Source organism: Oncorhynchus masou, unplaced genomic scaffold, assembly GCF_036934945.1.
Source record: "Oncorhynchus masou masou isolate Uvic2021 unplaced genomic scaffold, UVic_Omas_1.1 unplaced_scaffold_1327, whole genome shotgun sequence".
Taxonomy (NCBI): Eukaryota; Metazoa; Chordata; class Actinopteri; order Salmoniformes; family Salmonidae; genus Oncorhynchus; species Oncorhynchus masou.
In genome coordinates, this window is record NW_027003142.1 from 152,439 (window position 1) to 169,001 (window position 16,563).

The 16,563-nt window shown below is 47.7% G+C and overlaps 1 protein-coding gene across 2 annotated transcripts in view; it reads left to right on the plus strand.

The window, feature by feature from the left end:
* Nucleotides 1-13,258, plus strand: part of LOC135530378 (kinesin heavy chain-like) — a 31,965-nt gene extending 18,707 nt beyond the window's left edge. The window contains exons 13-25 of one of the 2 annotated variants that reach the window (XM_064958713.1): nucleotides 17-85; nucleotides 2,190-2,276; nucleotides 2,835-2,954; nucleotides 3,205-3,351; nucleotides 4,064-4,273; nucleotides 4,475-4,592; nucleotides 4,689-4,765; nucleotides 4,905-5,014; nucleotides 6,464-6,626; nucleotides 6,954-7,025; nucleotides 8,731-8,835; nucleotides 11,915-12,131; nucleotides 12,376-13,258. In XM_064958713.1, coding sequence (XP_064814785.1) covers nucleotides 17-85; nucleotides 2,190-2,276; nucleotides 2,835-2,954; nucleotides 3,205-3,351; nucleotides 4,064-4,273; nucleotides 4,475-4,592; nucleotides 4,689-4,765; nucleotides 4,905-5,014; nucleotides 6,464-6,626; nucleotides 6,954-7,025; nucleotides 8,731-8,835; nucleotides 11,915-12,131; nucleotides 12,376-12,473 — 1,593 coding nt within the window. In that variant the 3' untranslated portion in view covers nucleotides 12,474-13,258. Of the gene's footprint in view, nucleotides 1-16; nucleotides 86-2,189; nucleotides 2,277-2,834; nucleotides 2,955-3,204; nucleotides 3,352-4,063; nucleotides 4,274-4,474; nucleotides 4,593-4,688; nucleotides 4,766-4,904; nucleotides 5,015-6,463; nucleotides 6,627-6,953; nucleotides 7,026-8,730; nucleotides 8,863-9,127; nucleotides 9,175-11,914; nucleotides 12,132-12,375 lie in introns of those variants that run through there. The other variant, XM_064958714.1, reaches the window with a different exon arrangement.
* Nucleotides 13,259-16,563: the final 3,305 nt, after the last annotated feature.

Consider the following 16,563-nt stretch of genomic DNA (forward strand, 5'->3'; position numbering starts at 1 on the left):
TGTTTGTGTCACCCAGGATGATGAGATCAACCAGCAGAGCCAGCTGGCTGAGAAACTCAAGGAACAGATGTTAGACCAGGATGAGGTGACCAATCATGAACAACCCTCTTTTCTCATGTTAAAGGAGAATGTCACTCAAAAACTATATTTTGGTTTTGTTTCTCATTAGTCCACTGTTGATACAGTCTGTCAGTCCAAAATGTTCTGCATGTCTGCAGTCAATGCCATACAACTCTCCTTCCGTGGCCTCCAATTGTTCTTAAATACAAGCAAAACTAAATGCATGCTCTTCAACCGATCGCTGCCTGCACCTGCCCGCCTGTCCAACATCACTACTCTGGACGGCTCTGACTTACAATATGTGGACAACTACAAATACCTATGTGTCTGGTTAGACTGTAAACTATCCTTCCAGACTCATATCAAACATCTCCAATCCAAAGTTAAATCTAGAATTGGCTTCCTATTTCGCAACAAAGCATCCTTATTCTACCGATCCTCGACTTCGGCGATGTCATTTACAAAATAGCCTCCAATGCCCTACTCAATAAATTGGATGCAGTCTATCACAGTGCAATCCATTTTGTCACCAAAGCCCCATATACTACCCACCACTGTGACCTGTACGCTCTCGTTTGCTGGCCCTCGCTTCACACTCATCGCCAAACCCACTGGCTCCAGGTCATCTACAAGACCCTGCTAGGTAAAGTCCCCCCTTATCTCAGCTCGCTGGTCACCATAGCAGCACCCACCTGTAGCACGCGCTCCAGCAGGTATATCTCTCTGGTCACCCCCAAAACCAATTCTTCCTTTGGTCGCCTCTCCTTCCAGTTCTCTGCTACCAATGACTGGAACAAACTACAAAAATCTCTCAAACTGGAAACACTTATCTCCCTCACTAGCTTTAAGCAACAGCTGTCAGAGCAGCTCACAGATTACTGCACCTGTACATAGCCCATCTATAATTTAGCCCAAACAACTACCTCTCCCCCTACTGTATTTATTTATTTTGCTTCTTTGCACCCCATTATTTCTATTTCTACTCTGCACATTCTTCCACTGCAGATCTACCATTCCAGTGTTTTACTTGCTATATTGTATTTACTTTGCCACCATGGCCTTTTTTTGCCTTTACCTCCCTTATCTCACCTCATTTGCTCACATCGTATATAGACTTATTTTTCTACTGTTTTATTGACTGTATGTTTGTTTTACTCCATGTGTAACTCTGTGTTGTATGTGTCGAACTGCTTTGCTTTATCTTGGCCAGGTCGCAATTGTAAATGAGAACTTGTTCTCAACTTGCCTACCTGGTTAAATAAAGGTGAAATAAATACATTTTAAAATGTTAAAAAGTCAAGTTGTCAAGATATTGGACGTTTTGAGTCATCTGATACATTTTGCTTCTTCGTCATGATGATGTGGCTGGAGACACTGTTCTTCTTAAAAGTCCAATGTCTTGATGATGCTTTCAAATGGATGATCTACATCTAAGGGGGATTCAACCATGTTAAATGGTGTGCATTTGCCTGTGTGTGTTCCCTTTTTCCTGTGTGTCTCCCTGTGTGTCTCCCTGTGTGTATGTGTGTCCCTATGTGTGTCCCTTTGTGTTTGTGTGTCCCTGTGTGTGTCCCTTTGTGTTTGTGTCTCCCTGTCTCCCTGTGTATGTCCCTGTGTGTATGTGTGTCCCTGTGTGTGTTCCCTTATTCCTGTGTCCCTGTGTGTCTCCCTGTGTGTATATGTGTGTCTCCCTGTGTGTGTCCCTGTGTGTGTCCCTGTCTGTGTCCCTGTGTGTGTCCCTGTGTGTGTTCCCTTTTTCTTGTGTGTCCCTGTTTGTGTCCCTGTGTGTGTCCCTGTTTGTGTCCCTGTGTGTATGTGTGTCTCCCTGTGTGTGTCCCTGTGTTTGTCCCTGTGTGTATATGTGTGTCTCCCTGTGTGTGTCCCTTTGCGTATGTGTCTCCCTGTGTGTGTCCCTGTGTTTGTCCCTGTGTGTATGTGTCCCTGTTTGTGTCCCTGTTTGTGTCCCTGTGTGTGTCCCTGTGTGTATATATGTGTCCCTGTGTTTGTCCCTGTGTGTATATGTGTGTCTCCCTGTGTGTGTCCCCTTTTTCTTGTGTGTCCCTGTTTGTGTCCCTGTGTGTGTGTGTGTGTGTGTCCCTGTGTGTGCCCCCGTATGGGTCTCTCCTCAGCTGCTGGCGTCGACGAGAAGGGACTATGAGAAGATCCATGAGGATCTGTCTCGTCTGCAGACGGAGAACGAGGCTGCCAAGGAGGAGGTGAAGGAGAATATTCTGGATGAATCCATGTTATTCCAGAATTCTAAATGAGCCCATCAAATCAAATTGCATTAGTCACATGCGCCGAATACAGCAGGTGTAGTAGACCTGACAGTGAAATGTTTACTTACGAGCCCCTCACCGACAGTGCAGTTTCAAAAAATACGGATAAGAATAGGAGATAAAAGTAACAAGTAATTAAGAGGAGCAGTAAAAACTAACAATATATACAGGGGGAGGGGAGTCAATGTGGAGGATATATACAGGGGGAGCTGATACAGAGTCAATGTGGAGGATATATACAGGGGGAGCTGATACAGAGTCAATGTGGAGGATATATACAGGTCCGGGGATGTGGAGGAAAAATACCGGTACAGAGTCAATGTGAAGGGGCACCAGAGTTAATGTAGTTGAGGTAGTATGTACAGAGTTAATTAAAGTGACTATGCATAGATGACAACAGAGAGTGGCAGTGGTGTGGAGAGGGGAGGGAGGAGATGTGAATAGTCTGGGAAGCCATTTGACTAGATGTTCATCATTATGTTCTTATGGCTCTAGGTGAAGGAGGTGCTGCAGGCGTTGGAGGAGCTGGCTGTGAACTACGACCAGAAGAGCCAGGAGGTGGAGGACAGGAGCCAGGCCAACCAACAGCTGCAGGAGGAGCTGCAGCAGAGGACTGTGGGTCTCTGGGCATGATGGGAGGGATAGAGGGGCCCAGAGCAGTTCAGCTTATTATGGGGTGTACTGCACCCTTAATGACATGTTATTCTGCCGAGGTACCCCCTGATGTGTGAGTGATCCATATACCTATGTTCTAATGAGTCTTCCCAAGTTTCCCCTGTGGATAGATGAGGTACTAGAACCGTATAGAGGGTCCTTAATGATGCGGTGAAGGACGACTGGCATGTGACTGACGTGTGTTCCCCAGACGGTCCTGTTGTCAGTCCAGATGGAGCTGAACTCGCTCCAGGAGCTCAGTGGACACCAGAAGAAGAGAGCCGCAGAGATCCTCCACCTGCTGCTCAGAGAGCTCAGTGAGATAGGAGCCACCATGGGCACCGGCGACATCAAGGTGGTGAGGAGGGGACCTACACAGCAGATACACATAGACACACACACACACCGAACCAAATACAAACAGACCCATTCACAACAGTCCTGTTAACTTAACGGGTTGTAACATCGTTGACCTGTGTCGCTAGCAAACCTCTCCACAACATACAACATGAGTCAGAGTTGATGCTCTTTAGTTCCCTAACAGTATATCTTCCTCCTGGACTGTTCTAATCCTACTGTTCATCCCCCAGCCTTTATATGCAGTCTTCTGTTTCCTGTCTAGATGGCAACATGAGTCAGAGTTGATGCTCTTTAGTTCCCTAACAGTATATCTTCCTCCTGGACTGTTCTAATTCTACTGTTCATCCCCCAGCCTTTATATGCAGTCTTCTGTTTCCTGTCTAGATGGCTGAGGGGAACGGTAACGGTGGAGTCAGAGTTGATGCTCTTTAACAGTTCCTCCTGGACTGTTCTAATTCTACTGTTCAGCCTTTATATGCCGTCTTCTGTTTCTTCCTCCTGGACTGTTCTATATCTTCCTCCTGGACTGTTCATCCCCCAGCCTTTATATGCAGTCTTCTGTTTCCTGTCTAGATGGCTGAGGGGAACGGTAACGGTGGAGTCAGAGTTGATGCTCTTTAGTTCCTGAGCAGTATATCTTCCTCCTGGACTGTTCTAATTCTACTGTTCATCCCCCAGCCTTTATATGCAGTCTTCTGTTTCCTGTCTAGATGGCTGAGGGGAACGGTAACGGTGGAGTGATTGAGGAAGAGATTGAGGAAGAGTTCACCATGACCCGTCTCTACATCAGTAAGATGAGGTCAGAGGTCAAGTCTCTGGTGAACCGCTCCAAGCAGCTGGAAAACTCCCAGGGTGACACCTCACGCAAGATGGCCGCCAACGAGAAGGAGCTGGCTTCCTGTCAGCTGCTCATCTCCCAGGTAACAGAGGGGCCAGGTTAATTGTGAAGCGTCTAAAGGCCGATGCAGAAATGCACTTTCATTGTCCTACGTTGAGCCTCTGAATATCTTGTCACTCTCTGCTAAAGTCCTACAAAACGGCCAAACAGGGCTGTGTTCAGTAGGTGTGACAACAGGGAAGGTTTAGAAGCACTGACCCGGTGTTGGTGTGTTGTGCTGTAGCACCAGGCCAAGATCAAGTCCCTGACAGACTACATGCAGAACATGGAACAGAAGAAGAGACAGCTGGAGGAGAGTCAGGACGCTCTGACTGAGGAGCTGGCCAAGATGCACGCCCAGGGTGAGACGCACGACTCCCTCTACACATCCCCTCTATCCACACCGCGGCTTCCTTTATAACATGCTTCACATTGTTGTTCACGTTGTTGTTCCTCAGAGAAAATGCACGAGGTGTCAGTGGTGGACACGGAGAAGGAGCACGTCAGTAGACTGGAGGGTGAAGAGGAGGTTAAGGTGATTCAACCTGGGATTAAGACGTCCACAAGGTGGATCTGGAAGTAGGAGGATTATTCTGTTGGAGAAACAGATTAGATTTACCCGCGTGTGTGTCTCTGTGTGTGTCCTCTGATCCGTCCTCCTGTCCATCCTGTAGAAGACTCTAGAACAGCAGATGGAGGCTCACAGAGAGGCCCACCAGAAGCAGCTGGCCCGACTCAGGGACGAGATCGATGACAAACAGAGGACGCTGGATGAACTCACAGAGTGAGAAGCTATATATACCGTCCGGCGACTCTCTGTGTTTGACAACACTTTTCTAACTGCTACGGCATTTATAAAGGCTTCATAGGGCATTCATAAAGGCTTCATAGGGCATTCATAAAGGCTTCATAGGGCATTCATAAAGGCTTCATAGGGCATTCATAAAGGCTTCATAGGGCATTCATAAAGGCTTCATATGGCATTCATAAAGGCTTCATAGGGCATTCATAAAGGCTTCATAGGGCATTCATAAAGACTTCATAGGGCATTCATAAAGGCTTCATAAGGCATTCATAAAGGCTTCACAAATCCTTTGCAGGCTGTCATAATGCAGTACTAAATGAAAGGTGGTATAAAAGGTCATTACATCTGAAGCATCTATATAGGCCTTATAAAGCTCCATAAAGCCTCTATAACTTAGTCTTTTCTCTCCTCCTTTTCACCCTCTCCTCTACCTCTCCCATACCTCTCCTCTTCCTCTCCGCTACCTTTCCTTTCCCCTACCTCTCCCCTACCTCTCCTCTTCCTCTCCGCTACCTCTCCTCTTCCTCTCCGCTACCTCTCCTCTTCCCTCTCCTCTTCTTCCTCTCCCCTACCTCTCCTCTTCCTCTCCCCTACCCCCTCCCTACCTCTCCTCTTCCTCTCCCCTACCTCTCCCCCACCTCCTCTTCCTCTCCCCTACCTCTCCTCTTCCTCTCCCCCACCTCCTCTTCATCTCCGCTACCTCTCCTCTTCGCTACCTCTCCTCTTCCTCTCCCCTACCTCTCTTCTATCTCTCCCCTATCTCTCCACTACCTCTGCTCTCTACCTCTCCCCTACCTCTCCCCTACCTCTCTCCTACCTCTCCCCTACCTCTCCTCTACCTCTCCTCTACCTCTCCCCTCTCCTCTACCTCTCCCCTACCTCTACCTCTCTACCTCTCCCCTACCTCCTCTACCCTCTCCCCTACCTACCTCTCCCCTACCTCTGCTCTCTACCTCTCCACTACCTCTACTCTACCTCTCCCCTACCTCTGCTCTCTACCTCTCCCCTACCTCTACTCTACCTACCTCCTCCTACCTCCTACCCTCTCTCTACCTCTCCCCTACCTCTCCCCTACCTCTCTCCTACCTCTCCCCTACCTCTCCTCTACCTCTCCTCTACCTCTCCTCTACCTCTCCCCTACCTCTCCCCTACCTCTCCTCTACCTCTCCCCTACCTCTGCTCTCTACCTCTCCACTACCTCTACTCTACCTCTCCTCTACCTCTACTCTACCTCTCCCCTACCTCTCCCTACCTCTCCCCTACCTCTACCTCTACCTCTCCCCTACCTCTGCTCTCTACCTCTCCTCTACCTCTGCTCCTCCCCCTCTCCTACCTCTCCCCTACCTCTCCTCTACCTCTCCCCTACCTCTGCTCTCTACCTCTCCTCTACCTCTGCTCTCCCCCTCTCCTCCTCCGTGTCTCTCCCAGTCTGAACCAGGGCCTGATGCTGGAGCAGAGGAGGCTGATGTCTGACCATGAGAAGCTGAAGGTGGAGGAACAGGAGAAGGACATGAAGCTCCAGAAGCTGGTCATCTTCAACGAGCAGAGGGAGCAGGCCAGACAGGACCTCAAGGGACTGGAGGAGACTGTGGTATGTCAAGGCTCTGACTGACTGACTCACTGGCTGACTCACTGACTGGCTGACTCACTGACTGGCTGACTCACTGACTGGCTGACTCACTGACTGGCTGACTCACTGACTGGCTGGCTGGCTGACTGACTGACTCACTGACTCACTACACTCACTGACTCACTCACTGACTCACTGACTGTCTGACTGGCTGATTGGCTGATTGGCTGGCTGGCTGACTATAGCTCTTCACTTCCTAAGTCTTGCAGATAAACCAATACATCATATATGTCCATTTCAACGTTTCACACTGAGCACAAGTGTGTCTTCTCTGTTTTGTCTTGAAAGGCCAAAGAGCTGCAGACTCTTCATAACCTACGCAGACTCTTTGTTCAAGACCTCACCACACGCGTCAAGAAGGTAAGGAGGTTTTCTCCCATGTAAGAGAGGCGGTGTATCAGAATGCCCCAACCTGTCTGCAGAATGTCAGAGATACTCGTCTGAAGTCTGTCTGTCAGTGAGGACCTGTAGTCTGTAGTCTGCTCTGTAGTCTGCTCTGTAGTCTGTAGTCTGCTCTGTAGTCTGCTCTGTAGTCTGTAGTCTGTGCTCTGTAGTCTGCTCTGTAGTCTGTAGTCTGCTCTGTAGTGTGTAGTCTGTGCTCTGTAGTCTGTAGTCTGCTCTGTAGTCTGCTCTGTAGTCTGTAGTCTGCTCTGTAGTGTGTAGTCTGTGCTCTGTAGTCTGTAGTCTGCTCTGTAGTGTGTAGTCTGCTCTGTAGTCTGTAGTCTGCTCTGTAGTCTGTAGTCTGCTCTGTAGTCTGTAGTCTGTTCTGTCTGTAGTCAGTGTCTGTAGTCTGTAGTCTGTCTTCTCTACTGTAGTCTGTAGTCTGTAGTCTGCTGTCTGTAGTTCTGCTCTGTAGTCTGTAGTCTGTATTGACTGTCTGTCTTCTCTCCTCTGTAGTCTGTAGTCTGTAGTCTGTATTGATTGTCTGTCTTCTCTCCTGTTCTGTCCAGAGTGCTGCAGTAGTCTGTAGTCTGTATTATTGTCTGTCTTCTCTCTGTTGTGTCCAGAGTCAGATTTGGCAGTAGTCTGTCTGTATTAGTCTGTGTTCTCTGTAGTCTGTATTGATTGTCTGTCTCTGTCCTGTTGTGTCCAGAGTCTAGAGTTACATTTACTCATTTAAGTCTGTAGCAGTCTTATGCTCTGTCACCTTCTGACATCCAGTGAACAGTCTGCTCTGTAGTCTGGTATTCTGCTCTGTGTCTCCGGAAGGTGGTGTAGTCTGTAGTAGGGAGGCGAGCAGGCCAGAGGTGTAGTGCCCTTGCTTGGGTGTCTGATCAGAGCCTGGAGTGTGTCACAGCTCCGTGCACCTCTGTAGCGGTGTGCTTCAACTGGAAGCCAGTGGAGAGAGTTGGCAGTAGTCTGTAGTCTGTATTGATTGTCAGTCTTCTCTCCTGTTCTGTCCAGAGTGCAGAGTTGGCAGTAGTCTGTAGTCTGTATTGATTGTCTGTCTTCTCTCCTGTTGAGTGCAGAGTTGGCAGTAGTCTGTAGTCTGTATTGACTGTCAGTCTTCTCTCCTGTTCTGTCCAGAGTGCAGAGTTGGCAGTAGTCTGTAGTCTGTATTGACTGTCTGTCTTCTCTCCTGTTCTGTCCAGAGTGCAGAGTTGGCAGTAGTCTGTAGTCTGTATTGACTGTCTGTCTTCTTTACTGTTATGTCCAGAGTGGGCAGTAGTCTGTAGTCTGTATTGATTGTCTGTCTTCTCTCCTGTTCTGTCCAGAGTGCAGAGTGGGCAGTAGTCTGTAGTCTGTATTGACTGTCTGTCTTCTCTCCTGTTGTGTCCAGAGTGCAGAGTGGGCAGTAGTCTGTAGTCTGTATTGACTGTCTGTCTTCTTTACTGTTATGTCCAGAGTGGGCAGTAGTCTGTAGTCTGTGTCTGTCTTCTCTCCTGTTCTGTCCAGAGTGCAGAGTGGGCAGTAGTCTGTAGTCTGTATTGACTGTCTGTCTTCTCTCCTGTTGTGTCCAGAGTGCAGAGTGGTCAGTAGTCTGTAGTCTGTGCTCTGTCGTCTATAATCTGTGCTTTGTGTCGACAGACTGACTGATGTTTCTCTCCTCTCCTGTTGTGTTCAGAGTGCAGAGCTGGACTGTGAGGATGGAGTGGGCAGCGCCGCCCAGAAACAGAAGATCTCCTTCCTGGAGAATAACCTGGAGCAACTCACTAAAGTCCACAAGCAGGTACTGTACTGGGACATTATTAAGCAGGTACTGTACTGGGACATTATTAAGCAGGTACTGGGACATTATTAAACAGGTACTGTACTGGGACATTATTAATCAGGTACTGTACTGGGACATTATTAAGCAGGTACTGTACTGGGACATTATTAAGCAGGTACTGTACTGGGACATTATTAAGCAGGTACTGTACTGGGACATTATTAAGCAGGTACTGGACTGGGACATTATTAAGCAGGTACTGGACTGGGACATTATTAAGCAGGTACTGGACTGGGACATTATTAAGCAGGTACTGGGACATTATTAATCAGGTACTGGACTGGGACATTATTAAGCAGGTACTGTACTGGGACATTATTAAGCAGGTACTGTACTGGGACATTATTAAGCAGGTACTGTACTGGGACATTATTAAGCAGGTACTGTACTGGGACATTATTAAGCAGGTACTGGGACATTATTAATCAGGTACTGGTACTGTACTGGGACATTATTAATCAGGTACTGTACTGGGACATTATTAAGCAGGTACTGTACTGGGACATTATTAAGCAGGTACTGTACTGGGACATTATTAAGCAGGTACTGTACTGGGACATTATTAAGCAGGTACTGGACTGGGACATTATTAAGCAGGTACTGGACTGGGACATTATTAAGCAGGTACTGTACTGGGACATTATTAAGCAGGTACTGTACTGGGACATTATTAAGCAGGTACTGTACTGGGACATTATTAAGCAGGTACTGGGACATTATTAATCAGGTACTGTACTGGGACATTATTAAGCAGGTACTGGACTGGGACATTATTAAGCAGGACTGGGACATTATTAAGCAGGTACTGGGACATTATTAAGCAGGTACACTGGGACATTATTAACAGGTACTGTACTGGGACATTATTAAGCAGGTACTGGGACATTATTAAGCAGGTACTGTACTGGGACATTATTAAGCAGGTACTGTACTGGGACATTATTAAGCAGGTACTGGGACATTATTAATCAGGTACTGTACTGGGACATTATTAAGCAGGTACTGTACTGGGACATTATTAAGCAGGTACTGTACTGGGACATTATTAAGCAGGTACTGGGACTGGTACTGGGACATTATTAAGCAGGTACTGTACTGGGACATTATTATTAATCAGGTACTGTACTGGGACATTATTACTGTACTGGGACATTATTAAGCAGGTACTGTACTGGGACATTATTAATCAGGTACTGTACTGGGACATTATTAAGCAGGTACTGGGACATTATTAATCAGGTACTGTACTGGGACATTATTAAGCAGGGTACTGGGACATTATTAAGCAGGTACTGTACTGGGACATTATTAAACAGGTACTGTACTGGGACATTATTAAACAGGTACTGTACTGGGACATTATTAAGCAGGTACTGGGACATTATTAAGCAGGTACTGTACTGGGACATTATTAAGCAGGTACTGGGACATTATTAAGCAGGTACTGTACTGGGACATTATTAAGCAGGTACTGTACTGGGACATTATTAAGCAGGTACTGTACTGGGACATCTTTGCAGGTACTGGGGAAATTATTAGCGTCTGACTGGGACATTTTGCAGGTTTGTTCAAACATTATTAGGTAATACATTTGATTGACTGGGACATTATTAACAGGTACTGTACTGGGACATTATTGCAGTGTACTGGGACATAAGCAGGTTAGTGCATTATTAACAGGTACTGGGACATTATTAAGCAGGTACTGCATTATTAAGCAGGTTGGGACATTATTAAGCTGACCCTGGGACATTATTAAGCAGGTCTGGGACATTATTCAGGTACTGGGACATTATTAAGCAGGTACTGGGACATTATTAAGCAGGTACTGGGACATTATTAATCAGGTACTGGACTGGGACATTATTAATCAGGTACTGTACTGGGACATTATTAAGCAGGTACTGGGACATTATTAAACAGGTACTGTACTGGGACATTATTAAGCAGGTACTGGGACATTATTAAACAGGTACTGTACTGGGACATTATTAAGCAGATACTGTACTGGGACATTATTAAGCAGGTACTGGGACATTATTAAACAGGTACTGTACTGGGACATTATTAAGCAGGTACTGGGACATTATTAAACAGGTACTGTACTGGGACCAGGTCTGGGACATTATTAAGCAGGTACTGGGACTAAGCAGGTACTGGGACATTATTAAGCAGGTACTGTACTGGGACATTATTCCCTGTACTGGGACCAGGTACTGGGATATTATTCAGGTACTGTACTGGGACATTATTCCTGGGACATTATTCCCTCCCTGTCTCCCTGGGACATTATTGTCTGGGACATTATTCCCTGGGACATCCCTCCCTGGGACCCGCCCTAAGCCCTGTCTCTCCCCATCCCTGCCTCTGGGACCCTCCCTGTACTCATTATTAAGCAGGTACTGGGACCTTATTCAGGTACCCCCTGGGACATTATTCCCTGTCTCCCTGCCTCCCTCCCTCCCTGTCCCCCTCCCTCTCCCTCCCTTGACATCTTTCCCTGATTGTTTGATTTGTTCCCTCATTTGATTGATTTATTAACTCCTTGTGTCCTTCTGGCAGTCCCATCCAGTTAGTGCATGTAACGCGGACCTGCGCTCCTAAGCTGACCCTCCCTCCCTGTTTCTCTCCCTCCATGACTCCCCCTTCCTCCCTCCCTCCCTGTCTCCCCCCTCCCTCCCCTCCCATTCCCTCCCTCCCTCCCTCCCTGTGTCCCCCTCTCCCTCCCTGTGTCCCCCTCTCCCTCCCTGTCTCCCCCCCTCCCTCCCTCCCTGTGTCTCTCTCCCTCCCTGTCTCCCTGTCCCTCCCTCCCCTCCCTCCCTCCCTCCCCCTGTCTCCCTGCCTCCCTCCCTCCCTGTCTCCCTCCCTCCCTCCCTGTGTCCCCCTCTCCCTCCCTGTCTCTCCCCCTCCCTGTCTCCCTCCCTCCCCCTCCCTGTGTCCCTCCCTCTCCCTCCCTGTGTCCCCCTCCCTCCCTCCCTGTGTCCCTCCCTCCCTCCCTCCCTCCCTCCCCGCCCTGTGTCCCCCCTCTCCCTCCCAGTTGGTGCGTGACAACGCGGACCTGCGCTGCGAGCTTCCCAAGCTGGAGAAGCGCCTGCGGGCCACGGCCGAGCGGGTGAAGGCCCTGGAGAATGCCCTGAAGGATGCCAAGGAGAACGCTATGAGGGACAGGAAACGCTACCAGCTAGAGGTGGACCGCATCAAGGAGGTCGTCAGGGCCAAGAACATGGCCAGGAGAGGAAACTCCGCTCAGATCGGTAAGGATGGAGGGAGGGAAGGGAAGGGAAGGAAGGAAGGGAAGGGAAGGAAGGGAGGGGGGAGGGAGGGGAGGGATGGGGGAAGGGAAGGGGGAAGGGAGGGAGGGAGGGGGAGGGAGGGAGGGAGGGAGGGAGGGAGGGAGGAGGGAGGGAGGGAGGGAGGAGGGAGGGAGAAGGGTGGGTTGGTGGAGTGTGTGGGGGTGGCACTGTGTGTTTGTATTGATGACTATGTTCTGTCTTCCAGCTAAGCCCATCCGGCCAGGCCAACACCCCCTGTCTTCCCCTACAGTCATCAGAGGAGGAGGCCTCTACAGCCACAGCTACAACCTCAGCACCAAGTAACCATGTACAATCTAGACCCTGAGTCACAAGTGCATGTGTGGTAGGTACAGACTGTCCCATTCCCAGTAAGACCCCTCTACCCTCATCCTCCTGTCCTTCCTCTGGGTCTAGGAGTAAGACCCCTCTGCCCTCATCCTCCTGTCCTTCCTCTGGGTCTAGGAGTAAGACCCCTCTGCCCTCATCCTGTCCTTCCTCTAGGTCTAGGAGTAAGACCCCTCTGCCCTCATCCTCCTGTCCTTCCTCTGGGTCTAGGAGTAAGACCCCTCTGCCCTCATCCTCCTGTCCTTCCTCTGGGTCTAGGAGTAAGACCCCTCTGCCCTCATCCTCCTGTCCTTCCTCTGGGTCTAGGAGTAAGACCCCTCTGCCCTCATCCTCCTGTCCTGTCCTTCCTCTGGGTCTAGGAGTAAGACCCCTCTGCCCTCATCTTCCTGTCCTTCCTCTGGGTCTAGGAGTAAGACCCCTCTGCCCTCATCCTCCTGTCCTTCCTCTGGGTCTAGGAGTAAGACCCCTCTGCCCTCATCCTCCTGTCCTTCCTCTGGGTCTAGGAGTAAGACCCCTCTGTCCTCATCCTCCTGTCCTGTCCTTCCTCTGGGTCTAGGAGTAAGACCCCTCTGCCCTCATCCTCCTGTCCTGTCCTTCCTCTGGGTCTAGGAGTAAGACCCCTCTGCCCTCATCCTCCTGTCCTGTCCTTCCTCTGGGTCTAGGAGTAAGACCCCTCTGCCCTCATCCTCCTGTCCTTCCTCTGGGTCTAGGAGTAAGACCCCTCTGCCCTCATCCTCCTGTCCTTCCCTCATCCTCCTGTCCTGTCCTTCCTCTGGGTCTAGGAGTAAGACCCCTCTGCCCTCATCCTCCTGTCCTTCCTCTGGGTCTAGGAGTAAGACCCCTCTGCCCTCATCCTCCTGTCCTTCCTCTGGGTCTAGGAGTAAGACCCCTCTGCCCTCATCCTCCTGTCCTTCCTCTGGGTCTAGGAGTAAGACCCCTCTGCCCTCATCCTCCTGTCCTTCCTCTGGGTCTAGGAGTAAGACCCCTCTGCCCCATCCTCCTGTCCTGTCCTTCCTCTGGGTCTAGGAGTAAGACCCCTCTGTCCTCATCCTCCTGTCCTTCCTCTGGGTCTAGGAGTAAGACCCCTCTGCCCTCATCTTCCTGTCCTTCCTCTGGGTCTAGGAGTAAGACCCCTCTGCCCTCATCCTCCTGTCCTTCCTCTGGGTCTAGGAGTAAGACCCCTCTGCCCTCATCCTCCTGTCCTTCCTCTGGGTCTAGGAGTAAGACCCCTCTGCCCTCATCCTCCTGTCCTGTCCTTCCTCTGGGTCTAGGAGTAAGACCCCTCTGCCCTCATCCTCCTGTCCTTCCTCTGGGTCTAGGAGTAAGACCCCTCTGCCCTCATCCAATCTACTCTGTGGCATCTTTCATAGTTTTCACATACTGTATGTCTCTCTCTTTTCCATTGTACATGTACATATATATTTCATAGTAGTGTTGTCTTGGAGGGGATGTGTGCTGATAGATGGTTACATGTATATTACAGAGGGTGCTATGCCATCACTAAGAACCACATTGTATAGCATATGACAGTCACAGTAATGTAAACATGATCTTTACTTGTTGTTGAAGAATCCTTTGCTTTTCCGACTGCATTAGGAATGTATGATAGTTCACCTAAAGAAGTTCAAAGTTCAGACTGGAATGATCGCCCACCTGCACTGTGTTTTGCACCATATGCATTTACTTCAGTTATGATCAGCACATTGTTTTTGCTCTGTTGTATTGGTAAGCATATTGATCATGGTTTACCTATGCTTTTAGGGACACTTTATTCTTCAAATAAGCTAAGTTTGAATGTAATGTTTTAATTCACTTACAAAACAAGCTGTGCTCTATTTAAGCAATAAGGCCCGAGGGTGTGTGGTATGTGGCCAATATACCACGGCTAAGGGCTGTTCTAAGGTATGATGCAACGTGGAGTGCCTGGATACAGCCCTTAGCCGTGGTATATTGGTCATATACCACAAACCCCCAGGTGCCTTATTGATATTATAAACTGGTTACCAACGTAATTAGAGCAGTAAAAATACATGTTTTGTCATCTCCGTGGTAAACTGTCTGATATACCACGGCTGTCAGCCAATCAGCATTCAGGGCTCGAACCACCCAGTTTTTAATTTCAATTATGCAACTGATTGTAATGACCACTGCGTTGAGAAACTCGTGGGGCGTAGACCAAAAAAATGTCCCAGTTTTACCAAGAGCCTCGAACTGTGAGGTAGATTTCAATATCCACCATTAGAGGGCAGTGTTTGACAGCTTAGTGCACTGCACTGTATCCATACTCTAATGCAGTGATGCTGATCAGCCAATCAGAGATGTTCATGCAGTGATCCTGGGGAACAGTGCAATACACTCTATATCCAAAACACTAACAGAAAGAGAAATTGGTTAAAAAAAAAATGTAATGTAAACTTTCTACTTACAATGTGGCTCCAATTGTTTTAGTTATTTATCACCGAACTTGCCTCTCACCACTTGCCAAACTGTCATTGTAAATAAGCATGTCTTCGTAACTGACTCGCCTAATATAAACTCATTCTAAGTTAAGGTCATGTAAATAAATCTCATCAGGAAGTGAATTATGTTTAATCTGAATGGAGATTCATTCCCCCAGTATGTGTTGCTCATTTCTGTTCTGCTTTTAATTGGATCATCTCAGAGCATGATGTGGATATGTGTACATACGGTTCTAGACGTGTGTTCCATTTGTAAATGGTTACATTGTTGCAGTTTGCTCCGCCATGCCTATAGCTGCTCACCGTAGTATGGCTGTGGGCTGTTGTAAGACGTTCCCTCAATGAAGGAACAGCACCACAAGGAAAATGAGCTTTGAGACGTTGCTTTGAACTCTGCCTGTGATCTTAGGCTCCAAATAAAAGCAGCAATATGATTCATGGCAATTCTAACTGCATGGTGTATAATTCATTTGAAATGTTTAAATCGAAGCGAATAAATAAAGATATTTAACATAAACTGTTTTGTTTTTTATTGAAACTTTACTCAAGCTTCTTAGTTTGTTGATGAAACATGACTGAATGATGTCAAGCTCTGATGTGTCCAGGAGTGGAACACCTGCTATCTAACATAGCAGGTCTCATTTAGTCAATAGAGGGTTGATAACAGTCACAGTTTCCTCGGTGTTGTCGTTGTTTCTCACACACAGCACGTCCACACAAGCAGTTCACCACAAAAATTCAGTCAAATCTACTCAGCATTTGGAGGAGGTAAAAAATGTCATGCTCTGAAAGTTCAACAGTGATGAAATCCAGAACTGAATTAAACACTGTATTCTGTTGTAGCCATATGAAATCCAGAACTGAATTAAACACTGTATTCTGTTGTAGCCATATGAAATCCAGAACTGAATTAAACACTGCAGTCTATTGTAGCCATATGAAATCCAGAACTGAATTAAACACTGTATTCTGTTGTAGCCATATGAAATCCAGAACTGAATTAAACACTGCATTCTGTTGTAGCCATATGAAATCCAGAACTGAATTAAACACTGCATGTTGTCTGTTGTAGCTGAATTATATGAAATCCAGAACTGAATTAAACACTGCATTCTGTTGTAGCCATATGAAATCCAGGCTCTGCTCTGTATTGTACCGCTCATTGGTCCGTGACTGAACATCTAACCCCGACACACCTGCTTAACAGGTTACTTGTATCTTAATTAATCATTTACTAATAGCTCTGGTTTAAATCCCTCTCAGACCATGTTCATGTTCAGGTCTTCAGACAGTCAGTGGTGTCATAATAGACCAATGTGTTGTCATAACAGACTACTAATGACTGATATGAATGACTGATCTGTTCATAACAGACTACTAACTGATCTGTTCACAACAGACTAACTGACTGATCTGTTCACAACAGACTAACTGACTGATCTGTTCATAACAGACTACTAACTGATCTGTTCATAACAGACTACTAACTGATCTGTTCATAACAGACTAACTAACTGATCTGTTCATAACAGACTACTAACTGACTGATCTGTTCATAACAGACTGATCTGTTCATAACAGACTAACTG